The 16,876-nt window shown below is 39.7% G+C and overlaps 1 protein-coding gene and 1 long non-coding RNA gene across 4 annotated transcripts; one reads left to right on the forward strand and one right to left on the reverse strand.

Annotated features, from left to right (window-relative positions):
• Positions 1-2,027: 2,027 nt before the first annotated feature.
• On the forward strand, positions 2,028-6,645 carry LOC146369543 (uncharacterized). 2 transcript variants are annotated; one of them, XR_014797391.1, is made up of 3 exons: positions 2,028-2,171; positions 3,470-4,479; positions 5,150-6,645. It is a non-coding gene; the product is annotated as an uncharacterized LOC146369543 (long non-coding RNA). The 2 variants fall into 2 exon arrangements; XR_014797390.1 differs by having other exon boundaries at positions 3,470-6,645.
• An 88-nt stretch (positions 6,646-6,733) lies between these two features.
• LOC146369544 (uncharacterized) lies at positions 6,734-11,392 on the reverse strand. 2 transcript variants are annotated; one of them, XM_084910517.1, is made up of 2 exons: positions 11,253-11,392; positions 6,734-9,766 (listed from the first exon to the last, which is right to left on the reverse strand). In XM_084910517.1, exon 2 carries the CDS (start codon positions 9,276-9,278, stop codon positions 7,992-7,994), a length of 1,287 nt encoding a protein of 428 aa, XP_084766643.1. In that variant the 5' UTR covers positions 9,279-9,766; positions 11,253-11,392; the 3' UTR covers positions 6,734-7,991. The 2 variants fall into 2 exon arrangements, with proteins under 2 accessions (XP_084766643.1, XP_084766644.1); XM_084910518.1 differs by lacking the exon at positions 11,253-11,392 and adding an exon at positions 11,065-11,215.
• Positions 11,393-16,876: the final 5,484 nt, after the last annotated feature.

Here is a 16,876-nt window from a genome sequence, read left to right on the forward strand (position 1 = left end):
TACGCTCAGATAGAGAAGGAGTTACTAGCTGTAGTGTTCGCATGTTACAGGTTTTACGACTACATCTACGGAAAGCCAGTGGTGATTGAAACTGACCACCAGCCTTTGGTCACAATCCAAAACAAACCTTTCCACACAGTCCCGGCACGGCTACAGCGCATGATGCTACGATTACAAAAGTTCAACTTGACTCTGGTGTACAAGAAAGGCAAACACCTTTACATCGCAGACACACTCTCTCGCACACCAACGCTGGATGAGCAACCTCTAAAAGAAGAGGGGCGCGACTTCGAGGTAATGTCACTTCAGCTCATCTCACCAAAACGCCTACAAGAGCTCACCGAACACACCTCGAAGGACGCTACCCTACAGACACTTGCTCGCTACATCCAGCAGGGGTGGCCAAAACAAGCAAGTAGTGTGCCTATAGAAATAAAACCATTCTTCAGCTACCACGATGAACTAATCATCGACAACAATGTCATTATGAAAGGCAACAGAGCCATCGTTCCAGCATCACTACACGAAACATATCTACAGGAACTACACAAGGGACATCCAGGCATGGAGTCTACAAAAAGGAGAGCAAGGGACAGCGTATTCTGGCTGACAATAAACTCTGACATTGAGAACAAAGTCAAATCATGCAGCATTTGCAACAGTCTAAAGCCTCACCAACAAAAACAACCCCTGAAACTACACCAAATTCCTGATCTTCCCTGGTCCATCACAGCCACAGACATATTTGAATGGGACAACCGCCACTACCTTGTGCTCGTGGATTCATATTCTGGATGGTTTGAAATGGATAAACTTGAAAACCTAACATCTGCCTCAGTCATTAACAAACTCAAACACCACTTCTCAGTACATGGGATACCACAGAAACTGTACTCAGACAATGGCACCCAGTTTACCAGCCAGACCTTTCGTGAGTTTGCCACACACTGGGAGTTCATACATGTCACAAGCAGCCCTGAGTTCCCTCAGTCAAATGGACTCAGTGAAAGAGCTGTCCGGAGTGCTAAAAGACTCCTTGAAACATCTAAAAGAGATGGAACCGATTTCTATTTGAACCTGTTACATCTACGCAACACGCCACGAGACAACATTCTTGGCTCACCAGCACAGAGGCTGCTATCAAGACGAACGCGGTCAACCCTTCCTGTGTGCAAAAAACTGCTAACACCAACAGCAAAAGTGACAACCACTGTCAAAACTCAACTCACAAAAAAGCGCAAAACTCAAAAACAGCACTACGACAAGTCCAGCAAGCTGCTCAGTCCATTAACACCAAACGAGGTGGTGAGATTACAAACACAGAGAGGACATGACAAGATTGGAGTTGTAAGTAAGGTATGTGCTGAACCTCGCTCTTATGTCGTTGAGTCGGGTGGAAAAGAATACAGGCGCAACAGACAACATCTTCTGCCTGTGAGCGAGCCTCAACCCGAAAAGCTCGCTACAACACAAGATGAACTGGACACATCTCGACGAGCGGATGAAACTGAACCTAATAAAACACAAACCAACAAAAATGAAAAGATTCAAGTTCAACTTGACCCACCACAACACGGCACAACACAGTCAGAACAGGTGATAACACCTACAACATGCCAAGTACGCTCTGATGACAACTTGTACCAAACCAGATCTGGTAGAGTGTCTAAACCGAATAGTAAATACGTGGATTAAAAGCACACTGGTGCTGTATTTTCTGTTTTGAAATGTGTTTTATCTCGTGTTATGTTATTGCATACTTGTCGCAGTTATGACAATGATTACTGTGAATTTCATTTGATATTTGAACCTTCATTTTGTGGTGTAATTCATAACCTGATAAGTTCTTCCATTACGGTGGTGTTGTTTGATTTGGGTTTGCCTGAAAAGTGCAAAACTAAGAAAGAAAAATAAACTGAAAAGGGGGATGTAGATAACAGCAATGTTATGTTTGTTCATACTGCCTCCTGTTGCTGCTGTTACGGAGAGTTCCAGCAGGTGTCGCTGTGGTTCTCTCTGGGTGTACTTCCTGTTACGAGTGTACGGATGTTCATGTTGGCTGCTAATAAACGCCTGGCATACAGTTACAGCGGACTGATTATTATAAGCAAAACCTACACTGGGTGAATTGACGTTTTAACTGTTGTTGATCGCAGGATCATCCCAGATGGGTTCGTTGCATTTTATTTTATTGTTCTACTATTTCAGAGTTTTCCAAGGCAGTTAAGCGGAGCTGTGTTACAGATGCTAGCCGCCTGCCAATATCACTGATATATTTGATGTGTACAAGTAAGTTACGCTTAGTACAGCGGAGGGGAGAAACTGTAATGAATGTTTATGCGGATATTTCACTCAGAAAATGGGTGGCGTTCATACACAGCCACCGACACAGCCCCGGTTGTTGTTCTGACGGTGGCCGACTGACGATCCCCTCACAACATGTTAGCTAACACAAACTAATGTAGTGCATGTAACTGTGTGTATACGTTAGTGGTACAGTGTCGGAAGAAATGAGCAAACTGTTAACTGTTTATAATGTCAGAATGACATCATCGTTCTCCTGCACTGTGTAATGTATGTCAGCTCAAGAAGGAAATCATATCTTATACTCTGAGCTGCCCAGTGCACTTAACGCCTACGTGTGGAAATGGTAGGCTACACTACAGTTCACTACCGGTAAAAATAAACTTAATACAGTATTTGATTTTTTTTATAGAACAATAAAATAAAAAGTGCTGGCTGAGGAGCGCTGCCGCGTTGAACTTTGACCTCGGAGTGACGTGACGTTTGTTCGCGCAACCAATAGAAGTGCAGAAAGTCGCAAATCAGGCATATTGTTCGCATAAACACAAAAATAAATAAATAAATAACGAAAAAATCCCGATATTGTGCCAAAGACTGATTTACAATGTTACTTTGTGTTCTATGTGTAATACCTTTGCTTAAATGACTAAATGGACTGTGTATTTATGACTCTGCGTTATAGTCCTGCATACATAAGTAACATTCACATGTACAGATAAAAATGTACAGAGATATGTACACAAGCGTGTACACAAAAGTCTACTGTTGATCGAGCTGCTCAGTGGTCGTACAGTCTCATGCAGAGAGCGTGGAGGTGTTGTCCGTTGCCATTCCACCACTCCAGCAGACCACAACATAAAAGACAGCAGAGGCTACCACAGTGTCGTAGAACATCCTTAGAAGACGTACTACCTACATCATAACCAATCAAGTCCTGCTTTTTTTTAAATACAGAAGAGGATTTATTATTTACTGAAAGGCTATGCCCTAGTTTGCTTCTTTCATTATTGTGTTTCGCCCTGCATAAAATAGATAGCTTTTCTGATAACTACAGTCAGTACTCTCCTACTGGCATTAGCGGTGACCTAAGAGGCTTAACCGTAATATTGCTTTGCAGTGTAAATGTTGCAGAAAATGACTGTCTTTTCTTTCTTCTTGTGTGCAGATTGACTGTGACGTCATAGCACTGATGGATGACGCAACTTTGGCAAACTACATTCCCTCGTACGGAGACCGAATTGCCCTCTTCAATTTCTGCAAAAGCAAGCAACCACTGTCAAAAAGAAAACTAGGACTTCTGCAAAAAGTTCACCTCTCAAAGTGAGAGAAGCAGTGGCTGACATGTCAGATTTGGATGACTTAATAAGACTGTATTTCAGACTTTCTTTCAGTAACAAAGAAATACTTTCAATTTTAGCACATAGTCATCAGACAATTATAAGTGTTCGAACTCTAAAGAGAATTTGTAAAAGACTTGGGCTTTTTAGAAGGAAGAATCAATCAAACTTGGAGGAAGTGCTAGCCTTTGTCCAACAAGAGATCATGACAAATGGACAGATGCAAGGTTATCGTTGGATACATCTTCGTGCAATTCAACATGGATTTGTGGTGTCACAAGATACTGTAAGATGCATAATCAAATTGGTTGACCCTCAAGGTGTGGAACTGAGACGAGCTCGACGGTTGAGAAGACGACAGTACAGCTGCAGAGGGCCAAATGCTCTCTGGCACATGGATGGCTATGACAAGTTGAAACCATATGGTATTGCTATCAGTGGCTGCATAGATGGTTTTAGCCGCTATGTTTTATGGATGGAGGCTTATACCACAAACAATGACCCTAAATTGATTGCAAGTTATTTTCTGAAAACAGTTTCATGCATCAGTGGATGTCCAGAGAGGTTACGTGCTGACCGAGGTACCGAAAATGGTTGTGTCGAACAAATGCAGATGTTTTTACGGAGAAACCACACAGACAGTTTTACAGGTGAGAAAAGTTTCCTTTACGGAAGAAGTACGGCCAACCAACGTATAGAAGGATGGTGGGCTACCCTACGCAAACAGAGTGCACAATTTTGGATGAACTTATTTCAAACTTTTCAGGATGATGGCCACTTCACAGGGGATTTTTTGGACAAAAGTCTTATCCAATTCTGCTTTCTCAATCTTATTCAGGTAAAAGCATGTGCTCATGCTATGTAATGTCTTAGCTGCATAAATAGAAAATATAAATATGGTTAGAACATTTTTTTTTCTTTAAATTAAATATGAATTTTATTTCCATTTTAATATGTCTTGATGCATGCTCAATCAGCCAGGTAAGGAATGTTTTTTGACAGAACATTTCTCACACTGAAAACGCTACATCCAGATGAACAGAATCAACTTTTTGGGATTCCATTTTAATACTTTGATGGAATTGTACTCATGTTATCAGTGGAAGTAACTGCACCTTTCTCAGCACAGGTGCATGGAGCATTTTTTTTTTTTTATTGCCACATGGTTTAAATTACTATGGAGTCTGTTACCTAGTGGTCCTTTGGGCACGGTTTCAGAAAGCAATCTTATCATTTGGTTAATTCTCTATTGAAAATATATTGTAGAATCATTGCACACTGAGTATAAAGTGTTGGGCTATCTATTCAACAGTAGAATCATGCAGCACCATTCTGTGTCCATGTGCTGTTTAGTGAAAGTGCTATTTTGTTGTTGCTGCTTGGTTTTACATTAATTAGAGGTCACTTTCTATGTCTGTTGATTAATGAGTTAATAAGCCTCAACTTTGGCTAAATCTACTGGTACATGGTCTGTTTCATATACTTATATTGTGTTGTTTTTCATGTAGGATGAACTTGATGAAGTTGTGAACACATGGAACTCGCACAAAATCCGGCCAAGTGGTAGTGCAGCATCGGGTCGACCAGTAGTAATGTATTCATTTCCAGAGCTGCACAGTGCTGAGGATAGACTGAAACCTATTTCTATGGAGGATATCACTTTGTGTATGGAAGAGTGTAGCCCAAAAGGTCAACACCCCTGTGATGAAACAGTCTTTGAATTCTGTTGCCTGCTTATGGTAGAAAATGAATGGGATGCCCCAGGAGATCCACTTGGTGCTGCGGATCTGTATATTAGGTTAAGAGAAGAAATACTGCAAAGTATTTAAGGAACTTCAGTGTGTAAATGTACAAATAAATACAAAATATTTCTCTTTATCTTGATAACGTGATTTGATAGTAGGTGCCATGTCTTACAGGTACCTTTTATGCAGGTATTTCTGCACTGCATTAAATGAAAGACATCTTTTAGGTGTGACCGAACATGCCATTTTTCAGGTCATTCTCTCAGAATATTGCTGTTTATTTCTGCTGTAATGTAAATTCAGAGTGCTGATAGGAGGTCAGCACCAACTAGTATTATTTTATGTTGATCATAGTAATAAATACAGTTTGGTTAGTATCTCCCCCCCACCCCAATTTGATTGTTTTTCTACATTCACACTACCATTAAACAGAAATGTTTATATATTACTTGAAAAAGATGAATATTGTGATATTATCAATCAGTTATGAAACACATGTCAATCCTTTTAAAAGGCCATACATTAAACTGCATTTACAAATGTTATATTTTTGATTGAATCATAAGTGGTGTAAACCTGCCTACCAGTAAATTGCAATATAAATTTCTGTGTTTTGTTGCCAGACATGTGCATAGTATATAAAATATAAACTGACCAGCTCCCTGCTCATTGTTTTCTGTATCAACCTTTACTCGTAATATTCATGGCTGGAAACCCAGGCACCAGCATATAATATGCTAAGTGCCCGGGTTATCTGTGGTATGTTTCAGCAAACCATAGTAGCATTAACAATTCTAGGTCTTGACAACAGCATGTTTCTATAAACGTATCATTGTTAATATTTAAAGTCGTTATGCCTTTTGGGGAGCTTTTAGTGCAATTATATTAAAGCAAAGCTATTATAATCATTTACCCATATGAAGATCCATCACTTAATTATTATTGTATTTCACTTCTGTTAGTTGTAAGATATTTTAGCTGGTTTTCATGTAAAATGACCATGAGTCATTGCTATACTGATTCAGTGTGAGCTGTCGTACACAAGGCTCCTTTATGTCATGAATCCTAAAATTATAAGAAACATACCAAAAATATTTTGACTTTTATTTGTAGTATCCCAGCAACAATGCAACAAAACAGTTCCTGCAAGTGGAACCAAGTTATTGTCACATTAAGTGCAACATGTTTTACATTTATATTTGTGTATCTTTATGAAATGTTTGAAATTAAAAATAAATGGTATTCTTCCATGTTACTGAGCTCATGTGTGGCAGTCTCTTGAATTCTGGCATGTTCAAATAGATAAGGAGCTTGATGAACATATTCAAAACAACAATACAAATGTACTGTGTACAGTAACATTTTATTGGAAAAAGTTTACAAGAAACCTGTTCTTGCCAATGCCAATAACATGGCTAAAACTCATAACCATATAAGCTGCCCTGTAACAAGAATGACTCAACTTTTAAAACAAACTTATAGATCTCATACAGTCTTGTTATGCATCAGTATACATCAGTGACTTACTGTAAAGATCATGAACACTGGCTATTGTGGTATCACATATTCCTTCAGTGTCATCTATGGTATAGAAATAAAAACAAGTGTGAATGGTTGAGAACATACATGCATACAAATAAAAATGCATAATTTCTGGCAGTAACAAGACATTTTTTCCAGGTGTTAAGATTAATACTATATCTGAGAACATGACAATTTGGCATTACAAAAGGATGCCTGAATAATCACAGCACTTGACCACTGCACTGAACTGTACAGTGTTTATTTATGATCTCAGTAATCAATAACCGTCTTCAAAACAGACTGAATCCTTTAAGCAGCTTGAATCGATTTGATGGATGAATAACAGGTATGCTTAGAAACAATATGACATTAAGAAAATACTGGAATTTTAAAAAATATTTTCACCAACTTTAAATGGAACCTTTGTAATCAACAACAAATGCCAAACTTTGTTACCTTAACCTACCTTAACTAAAAATTGCATATACTGTAAAGCAAAATATTTTCAGACATGACAAATGCTAAAGTATAAAATTGTACTTATTCCTTTTACAATACAGTGTTGCATAACAGCATTATTTTTACGTTATAACTATGTTCAGTTTTAGCCCTGACCTAATAAGAAAATACCATCTGAATGAATTAGTCTTACTACTAATTACTTACAAAAGTATTTGACTGTGCTGAGCTCTCACACCACACATGGTGCATTAAAGAAAGTTTAAGAGCAGTTTAATTATAGTTTATAGATCTTTAGTAATCTTTCTTCATGCTTTTGCTGAAGGTTTCTGTCTTACAGCTGGAAAGCTTGGATTTGGTGAAGACAGCTCTGGATATGGTAGTAAACAGTGTACCCGTTCGTTTTGTTTTGTGACTGTATCATGTAAAACTCAAAATGATAAAAGAAAATGAAATATTAGCCAAAACTGGACTTCTAACAGAGATGAGAAACTTCTCTCTAATTAAAAAAAAGTATACTGTATAAGTTCAAAATACATAAAAATACATATTCCTAACATCTCTTTACAGTTATGCTCTAGTGTGCATGAGCAGTTCAAATGTAGCGCATTGCTGTGAGAGTCTAAACAATGTCCATCACCCAGACATTACTTTCAAGAACTGCATTAAATTCAGAACGAAAATCTGGGAAGTTTTCATAGCTGTTAGCTAGCTGCAGAACATTCCCACACGTGTGTCCGACTGGTCTTCTTGTAAACTCTGTCATATCTTGAAATTCCACATAAATACTGTTTGTTACTATAAGGTCAGATCCGGTGCAGAAACGCATAAATTTCTGAAGTTTAATGTTATCCAGCTCTCTGATGAATCTTTTGAGATGATTTTTCACTTCTTTTTGTTGTGGAGTCAAATCCACAGCAAATTTCAGTAGCTGGCACACTTTTTTTGAAGTTGGTTGCAGTTCAGAGAATAACTTGGTCAGTCCCTCCGGACTGAGGGAGATATGGGGGTCGATGATCTCCCTCCAGCAGTCAATAACAAACATTGGTTTTTGGATAAGCTCTTTGTGTGCTATTTCATCAAGGATTGTAGGAAGAGTCTCAGCAGTGATTCTTTTTCTACAGCCATAACTGTCAAGAACTTCCACAAGATCATCCAAGTCAACTGCAGAGAAATTTTTTACTGCTTCCATCAAAACATCACATTCTTGGCTGCTGACAAACTGTAGAAAGTGTGCTTTAAGATCACTGTAAACACCACTGAAAAGCACTTGTTCCAGAAAAAGGATTGCAAGTTTATTTGGAAAATACTGACATTCTTGGTAACCTTTCAAGAGTATTCGCCCAACTGCCTTCCATTTTTCAGCAGGAAAATCATGGCGAATGAATGGCACTTTAACGGTTGCACCTAGGGTGCATCGCTCATAAAATTCATGCCAGAAGCATGTGAGTACATCTCTTAGTATTCCTGATCCAGTGCCTGGTTCTTCTGTGTTGTCTGGAAGTATGCGCTTCACATTCAGTGTTTTGCTCAAAATCTCCTCATCAGAGAAAGCAGTAATCATGTCATGTAAAGTGTCAGTATGACGTATGGTGATTGTTATTACGTTCTCTGAATTAGGTGGACTGAGGGGGACAAGAAAACCCTCATAGACTAATGTGTCTTCTGTATCTTCTTCAGCATCAAAAATTGGACCAAAAGTAATTTCTGGATCATCTAAAATTTCTGAACCAGCGATGACTTCATCAAAATTACCCCTGACTTCCCCCACTTGAAATGGATTAATGTCACTGCCACTGCTTTCTGAGACAAACACCACTTCAGATGTCTCGCTGGCATCTTCTTCAGGATCTTTTGGTTTTGTTGCAATGTAGAAGCGTAACATTGTCAGTCTCGCTGCCTCATACATATTGCCAATAGACTGGCAGGTATCATCAGTAAGGTGGTTCTGTTTAAAGTCCCAAACCTCAAACTCAAAATCTGTTTCACATCCCTTAGGAGATATGGCATCAGGAAAAAAAGTTTCTTTCCTTCCTGAAGAATATCTTTTAATCCAGCATCAGTGGCCATTTGAATTTTTCTAGTGCCACCTCCCTGCTTCGCTCTCACCTGTTTGGCTATTTTTCCATCACAATGTATCCATCCTATCTCAACATTTCGTGTTGCTTTTTGCTTCTTTGTCTGTCTTATTCCTGCATCTGTATGTGAAGTGTTCTCCTTTGGACTTTCTTTTCTGGTTTTCATTTTCTCACGAAGTTTTTGCAGAAGTCCTAGTTTTCTTTTTGACAGTGGTTGCTTGCTTTTGCAGAAATTGAAGAGGGCAATTCGGTCTCCGTACGAGGGAATGTAGTTTGCCAAAGTTGCGTCATCCATCAGTGCTATGACGTCACAGTCAATCTGCACACAAGAAGAAAGAAAAGACAGTCATTTTCTGCAACATTTACACTGCAAAGCAATATTACGGTTAAGCCTCTTAGGTCACCGCTAATGCCAGTAGGAGAGTACTGACTGTAGTTATCAGAAAAGCTATCTATTTTATGCAGGGCGAAACACAATAATGAAAGAAGCAAACTAAGGCATAGCCTTTCAGTAAATAATAAATCCTCTTCTGTATTTAAAAAAAAGCAGGACTTGATTGGTTATGATGTAGGTAGTACGTCTTCTAAGGATGTTCTACGACACTGTGGTAGCCTCTGCTGTCTTTTATGTTGTGGTCTGCTGGAGTGGTGGAATGGCAACGGACAACACCTCCACGCTCTCTGCATGAGACTGTACGACCACTGAGCAGCTCGATCAACAGTAGACTTTTGTGTACACGCTTGTGTACATATCTCTGTACATTTTTATCTGTACATATGAATGTTACTTATGTATGCAGGACTATAACGCAGAGTCATAAATACACAGTCCATTTAGTCATTTAAGCAAAGGTATTACACATAGAACACAAAGTAACATTGTAAATCAGTCTTTGGCACAATATCGGGATTATTTCGTTATTTATTTATTTATTTTTGTGTTTATGCGAACAATATGCCTGATTTGCGACTTTCTGCACTTCTATTGGTTGCGCGAACAAACGTCACGTCACTCCGAGGTCAAAGTTCAACGCGGCAGCGCTCCTCAGCCAGCACTTTTTATTTTATTGTTCTATAAAAAAAATCAAATACTGTATTAAGTTTATTTTTACCGGTAGTGAACTGTAGTGTAGCCTACCATTTCCACACGTAGGCGTTAAGTGCACTGGGCAGCTCAGAGTATAAGATATGATTTCCTTCTTGAGCTGACATACATTACACAGTGCAGGAGAACGATGATGTCATTCTGACATTATAAACAGTTAACAGTTTGCTCATTTCTTCCGACACTGTACCACTAACGTATACACACAGTTACATGCACTACATTAGTTTGTATTAGCTAACATGTTGTGAGGGGATCGTCAGTCGGCCACCGTCAGAACAAGAACCGGGGCTGTGTCGGTGGCTGTGTATGAACGCCACCCATTTTCTGAGTGAAATATCCGCATAAACATTCATTACAGTTTCTCCCCTCCGCTGTACTAAGTGTAACTTACTTGTACACATCAAATATATCAGTGATATTGGCAGGCGGCTAGCATCTGTAACACAGCTCCGCTTAACTGCCTTGGAAAACTCTGAAATAGTAGAACAATAAAATAAAATGCAACGAACCCATCTGGGATGATCCTGCGATCAACAACAGTTAAAACGTCAATTCACCTAGTATATTGTAACATCGTGAAACACGTTCATTCCTATATAACATTATAAGCTAACAAGCATGGTAACCGTAACTGTACCGTAACTGTTTTCCTGTAGAAATAGGAGACACCAAACTATTTCTCTTTTTTGTTACTCACCTTCTGCTCTTCCATTAATAAAATAGCATCTTCGGGGACCCCTCGGCCACGCAAAAAATCACTTATATCCACCATATTTAGTGAATTAGTTCTCCACCTGCCAAACTGGACACATCGCTGTCACTGAAGCTGGAAGCCTGCAGGTGGCCACCTCAGAATTCTGAGATTAAAGTCAGAATTCTGACTTTAATCTCAGAATTCTGAGAAAAAAGTCAGAATTCTAAGATTAAAGTCAGAATTCTGAGAAAAAAGTCAGAATTCTGAGATTAAAGTCAGAATTCTGAGATTAAAGTCAGAATTCTGAGAATAAAGTCAGAATTCTGAGATTAAAGTCAGACTTCTTTTTTTTTTTTTTCCAGTGGCCCTAATCCTCTTCCATAAAAACCACAGTGCTTATCATTTAGTAAAATCATTCTGTTAAAAAGATCCACACACATCAAACACACACTTTACTGGTGAAAGTAACATTTTAAAAAATGCCTTATAAGTTTAATAATTATGTTTAATATCACTCATGCATCTTATAAGTCTGTAGCTTCCTCCCTCTCCTGATACACTGCTGCTACACCTTTAAGTTTAAAAATAATGCTTTATGGTTTTCTTCACTAATGTTTTTAAGCTGTCACCTTGTCTACATGTTTTTTGAAACTTCGTTATCTTTACCACATCACAGCACTGTTTTTGTAATAGTTTGGTGCGTTGCTGCTTCCTCCCGCTATACACAAATAAAGCCAAAGTGGTGCAGCTGTCTCGCACTGTTCAGAGGAAGTTACTGAAAGAGAGTGTGAAGAGGAAGATTTTGTAGACTTCTTCAGCCCATTGGTCCAGCATTTTGAGTCCACTTGAAAAAAACCTTAGACACCTGACAGTTTTACTTTGATTCTCTCAGCTGCTGACTCAGTGCTATTTAAGGGTTTGAGAATAAAGCTCCACCAGGGAAAAAAAGGCATTAGACCAGCTGTGTCCAACTCCAGACCTCAAGGGCCAGTGTCCTACAGGTTTTAGATCTCACTCTGGGTCAACACACTTGAATCTAATGATTAGTTTATTATCAGGCCTCTGGAGAACTTCAAGACATGTTGAGGAGGTAATTTAGCCATTTAAATTGGCTGTGTTTGATCATGCACACAACTAAAACCTACAGGACACCGGCCCTTGAGGCCTGGAGTTGGACACCCCTGCTGTACACCTACCTCCACTTTCCCCACAGAGGTCCGAGGGATCTTTCAGGGATGGTGAACTGATTGGTCAGTTGGTGGTGATTTCATACTAGCTCACCTAAATGTGTTTTAGGTTCACAGCACAAGTTACCGTGGTGATTTACCCTGGTAAAAAAAAAAATGCAATAACAAATCGACAAACACCTTAGCATAGAAAACCCAGGTTTAACCCTAAAGTTGCTTGGAAAAGCCAAAATCCTGCTTTACAGCTCTGGAACAGCTCTGAGGTGTTGCTGAATTTTCTCAATGATCCAAATGTTTCCTTCACACACCTGCAGGGAAAAAAGAAAGGCAAACTTAACCAAGCTCTTAAACAGCAGACATCTTTTCAACACTTTTATTCTGTGTGTGTGTGTGTGTGTGTGAATTTTACACTCTGACCTTGAAGAAAAATTCAAAGCAACAGCTACAGCGGCCTGTCTCTACAAGCTCAAAAAATTAAACGATCTTCTTTCAATAAATCTTTAATTTAGGGACTATAGGAAAATTATTCACTGTCATACAGGCCGCTTCAATTATCACGGGGAAAACGTGAAATGTGTTTTTATAACCTATTCCTGCTTTAAACTTCTCCACAACGTTATTCCCGACCTGTCTGGTGTTTTCTTAAGCTTCATGATGCTGTTTCTTTACTAACATTCGCCAACAAACCTCTGAGGCCTTTAAAGAGATTATACTGAGATTATAGTACACAGAGTACACACAGGTGGTTGCAGTGAATTTTGTTTTGGTGATATCAGTAACGGGGTTGAATACAAGTGCACACTTTTCTGATTTTTAGCTGTAAAAAAAAAATTTGAATTTAGCTGTCAACTCTCTTAAGTGGTCAACTCAGTGACTGCCCTGGTCCTGAAGCTGTTGTACCTGCTTAGCTCTTGTACCTAAATAAAACAAACCCAAATCTTTATCCATCCACCAGTGTGCTGAAGTTGGCATGGTGTGTTTGGTTTTTTCTTTTAAAAAAAAGCTAGGACCTGCAGACAACGCACAGGGCTTTGTTCCAGAGGTCTTGTGTTTTCTAACGACTGCATTTTTGGAAACATAACCTGTTTTAACATGTTCTTTATAGGGAGATGACCTTTTCTACGGCAACAGTTCTGAACAAGCCATACTAATCCAGTATTTTCTAAAAAAAAAAGCTGCACCCTTTTTGGAAACAAAGGTGAGAAAGTAGTCTGGCTGTATCCACTGGATGGGGTTTATTAGTTTTTTGTCTAGTTGTTCTAACTTGTCTGATGTATTTTCCTGGAAGGCTTAAATCCCTGGCATTTCTAGGAATTCTTTACAAATTTGCACTTAGTTTAAACTGCCTGAGGGAAAGGCTTTGTACAAAATTTGACTACGCACCAAATGTTTCATTTCACAGAAAGTAGGAAACAGATAAAGTTGTGGTTTTGTTGACTCAGACAAATGTTTATTATCGTAACTGCCGTGCAGTGAGAGCTGTGGTTGGATGAACATAAAGAGAAGTGAAGAAAGACCTTCTTTTTCCTCACACATCACTTCTTTATGGTTTCAACGTAACTTTATTCTTTCATGAGTTATTTACAAGTTTCTCTTTGTTCACAGCCATTGACATGTCGAAGAGGTTAACACGTGAGGAGTGGATCGAAATTGTGTTGATATCTGGTGAACACAGTAACCGGGTCATTGCAGCAGATTTCAATGCAAGACACCCTGTGAGACCACCCATCTCCCATGCTACAGTTAGCAAACTGCTTGCTAAGTTTCGTGAAACTGGTTCAGTGTTGGATTTGCCAAAATGTGGATGCAAGAAAACTGTCACTAATGAAGAAACATCAGTGGCTGTCCTAGCTTCATTCAGCAAGAGCCCACAGCGTAGCACTTGCTGCATGCCACTGGAGAGTGGCATTAGTCGAACATCCCTTCGGCGGATATTAGCTACTCACAAATGGCACCCTTACAAAGTCCAGCTACTGCAGCATCTCAACGAGGATGACCCAGATCGGTGCACAGAATTTGCAGAATGGGCAAAACAAAAATTGGAACAGGACCCTCAGTTCACGCAGAAGATTTTGCTCACTGATGAGGCAAAGTTTTATGAGAATGGTGAAGTTAGCAAACAAAACCACCGCTATTGGTCTGACACTAACCCACATTGGATGGATCCCTCCAAGACTGTTGGAACAACAAAAGTGATGGTTTGGTGTGGTATATGGGGTACAACGACAGTGGGTCCATTCTTCATCAATGGAAACCTCAAGGCCACTGGATATTTGAAATTGCTACATGATGATGTGTTTCCCTCTTTATGCACTGAAGCTGGCACGTTCCCTGAGTTTTTCCAGCAAGATGGTGCACCACCACATTATGGGTGCCAGGTCCGAGCATTCCTAGATGAACAGTTGCCTGGAAAGTGGATTGGTCGTCGTGGGCCAGTTGAATGGCCCCCAAGGTCTCCTGATCTGACCCCCTTAGACTTTTATCTTTGGGGTCATCTGAAGGCAATTGTCTATGGTGTGAAGATACGAGATGTGCAGCACCTGAAACTACGAATACTGGATGTCTGTGCTGGCATTTCTCCTGCAGTGTTGCTATCAGTGCGTGAAGAGTGGGAGAAGACGGTTGCATTGACAATCCAACACAATGGGCAGCACATTGAACACATTTTATAAGTGGTCAGAAACTTGTAAATAACTCATGAAAGAATAAAGTTACGTTGAAACCAAGCACACCATTGTTTTTCTTGTGACATTACCTATAAGTTTGATGTGTCACATGGCCCTCTTCCTATTGAAAAAACAAAAGTTGTATCCAAGATGGCCGACTTCTAAATAGCCACCATGGTCACCACCCATCTTGAGGTGTTTGCCCCCTCACATATACTAATGTGCCACAAACAGGACTTTAATATCACCAACCATTCCCATTTTATTACGGTGTATCCATATAAATGGCCCACCCTGTATAGATAATTCTGTACATTACTAAAGCCTGTTCGATTTAATAAATATCAGTCACAGAGTATTAGTTCTGCAAATGTTCACAGAGCAAAATCTGGTTACTAAAACAAAAATGATGTGCCAGTGTGTAAACTAATCAGATGTTGCCAAACTCTGCAGGAGTCATGGTTGCTTTCTTTTTCCAATGCCAGAGCAAGCCCTGATAAAATATAAATTTCTTTCTATTGACGTTTTTAGTTCTTCTTCTTTCTTTGTGTTTTAGAATAAGTCATCCCTTTCCTGTTGCTTCTCCTTTCCTCGCCATTTTGTCTGTGTTAATCATTGTGCCTCTTTCAGTTTATTTACTTACTCCGTTTATTAGTTACTCAGTTTGCTTTCTGCATTTTGACTACAGACAAATATAAATACATGTATGTAACCACCATTATTATGATTAGGCTGACTATTATCTGAAATGATGTCTCAGACTTTCGTGTAGTACATTTTATGTACAGCAGGGGTGTCCAACTCCAGGCCTCGAGTGCTGGTGTCCTGCAGGTTTTAGATGTGTCCTTGATCCAACGCAGCCAATTTAAATGGCTAAATTTGATTTGATATACCTTTATTAGTCCCACAAGGGGAAATTTCATAAGGCTGCCGACCTATTGCACGCAATGGCGGCGCCATCTTACCCTCCGACCATACATACATTACACAAAAACATCACATGGAGAAGACAGGTCAGAGAGGTATAACAATGGAAAATGCACCACATGAGGAAAGATAAGGAGAAAAAAATAACTCCCCCCAGACTGAGCTCCAACAGGGAGATCAGTTTGAGAACAGCAAAAAACACCTCTGCACATAGCACATGAAAAAACTCTTAATACACCAAAGAAACACATGACAAGCAACAGGGGTGGGTAAAGGGTGAGAGACAGCCGATTTAGACAGTACATCCGGGCCTGCAGCCTGTGCGCAGGTCTCCTTGATCCACCGTCAGCATCGGAAGAGAATAAGCATCGAAGGCGTTTGGAGGGGGGATGAGTGTATGTCTGCATCTGTATATATGTCTGTGTGCGTGTGTGTGTATGTGTCCAGAGTTCAGCTGAGACAGTGTCCTTCGCCCTGCCAGGCTAAGTAAACAGTCTTCCAGCCAACCCAGGTGGCCTTGCATAGAATGGGAAGAACAGTCTAAACACAGTCCATTCTCAGGGTGTTGTTGTTCAGCTCCAGCCTAGAGACCGCAGCTGGCGCCAAAGGGGTATCCGCATGAAGTGATGGTGGTTTTTTACTTTAGTGCGAACAACTCATATGAATTTCAAAGCTGTTCTGACACTGGTCTCTCAAAATCTCCCGTTGGAGAGCCGCGAGCTTCGCCTGATGTTATCAAACATGCGCTCTGTGATGTTGTCATTCTTGTGCTCAAAGAGCCGATTCTGAGAACTCACGACCACAGTGAGCCTCCCCAAGATGTCATCCAATTTGCGCTCAGAGATGT

This window comes from Perissodus microlepis, chromosome 17 (genome assembly GCF_051167445.1).
Source record: "Perissodus microlepis isolate ML-2025 ecotype Zambia chromosome 17, ASM5116744v1, whole genome shotgun sequence".
In the NCBI taxonomy this organism is placed as follows: domain Eukaryota; kingdom Metazoa; phylum Chordata; class Actinopteri; order Cichliformes; family Cichlidae; genus Perissodus; species Perissodus microlepis.

Coding starts and splice junctions, on each gene's coding strand:
- LOC146369544 (XM_084910517.1), bottom strand. CDS start 9,278: ATGTATGAGGCAGCGAGACTGACAATGTTACGCTTCTACATTGCAACA.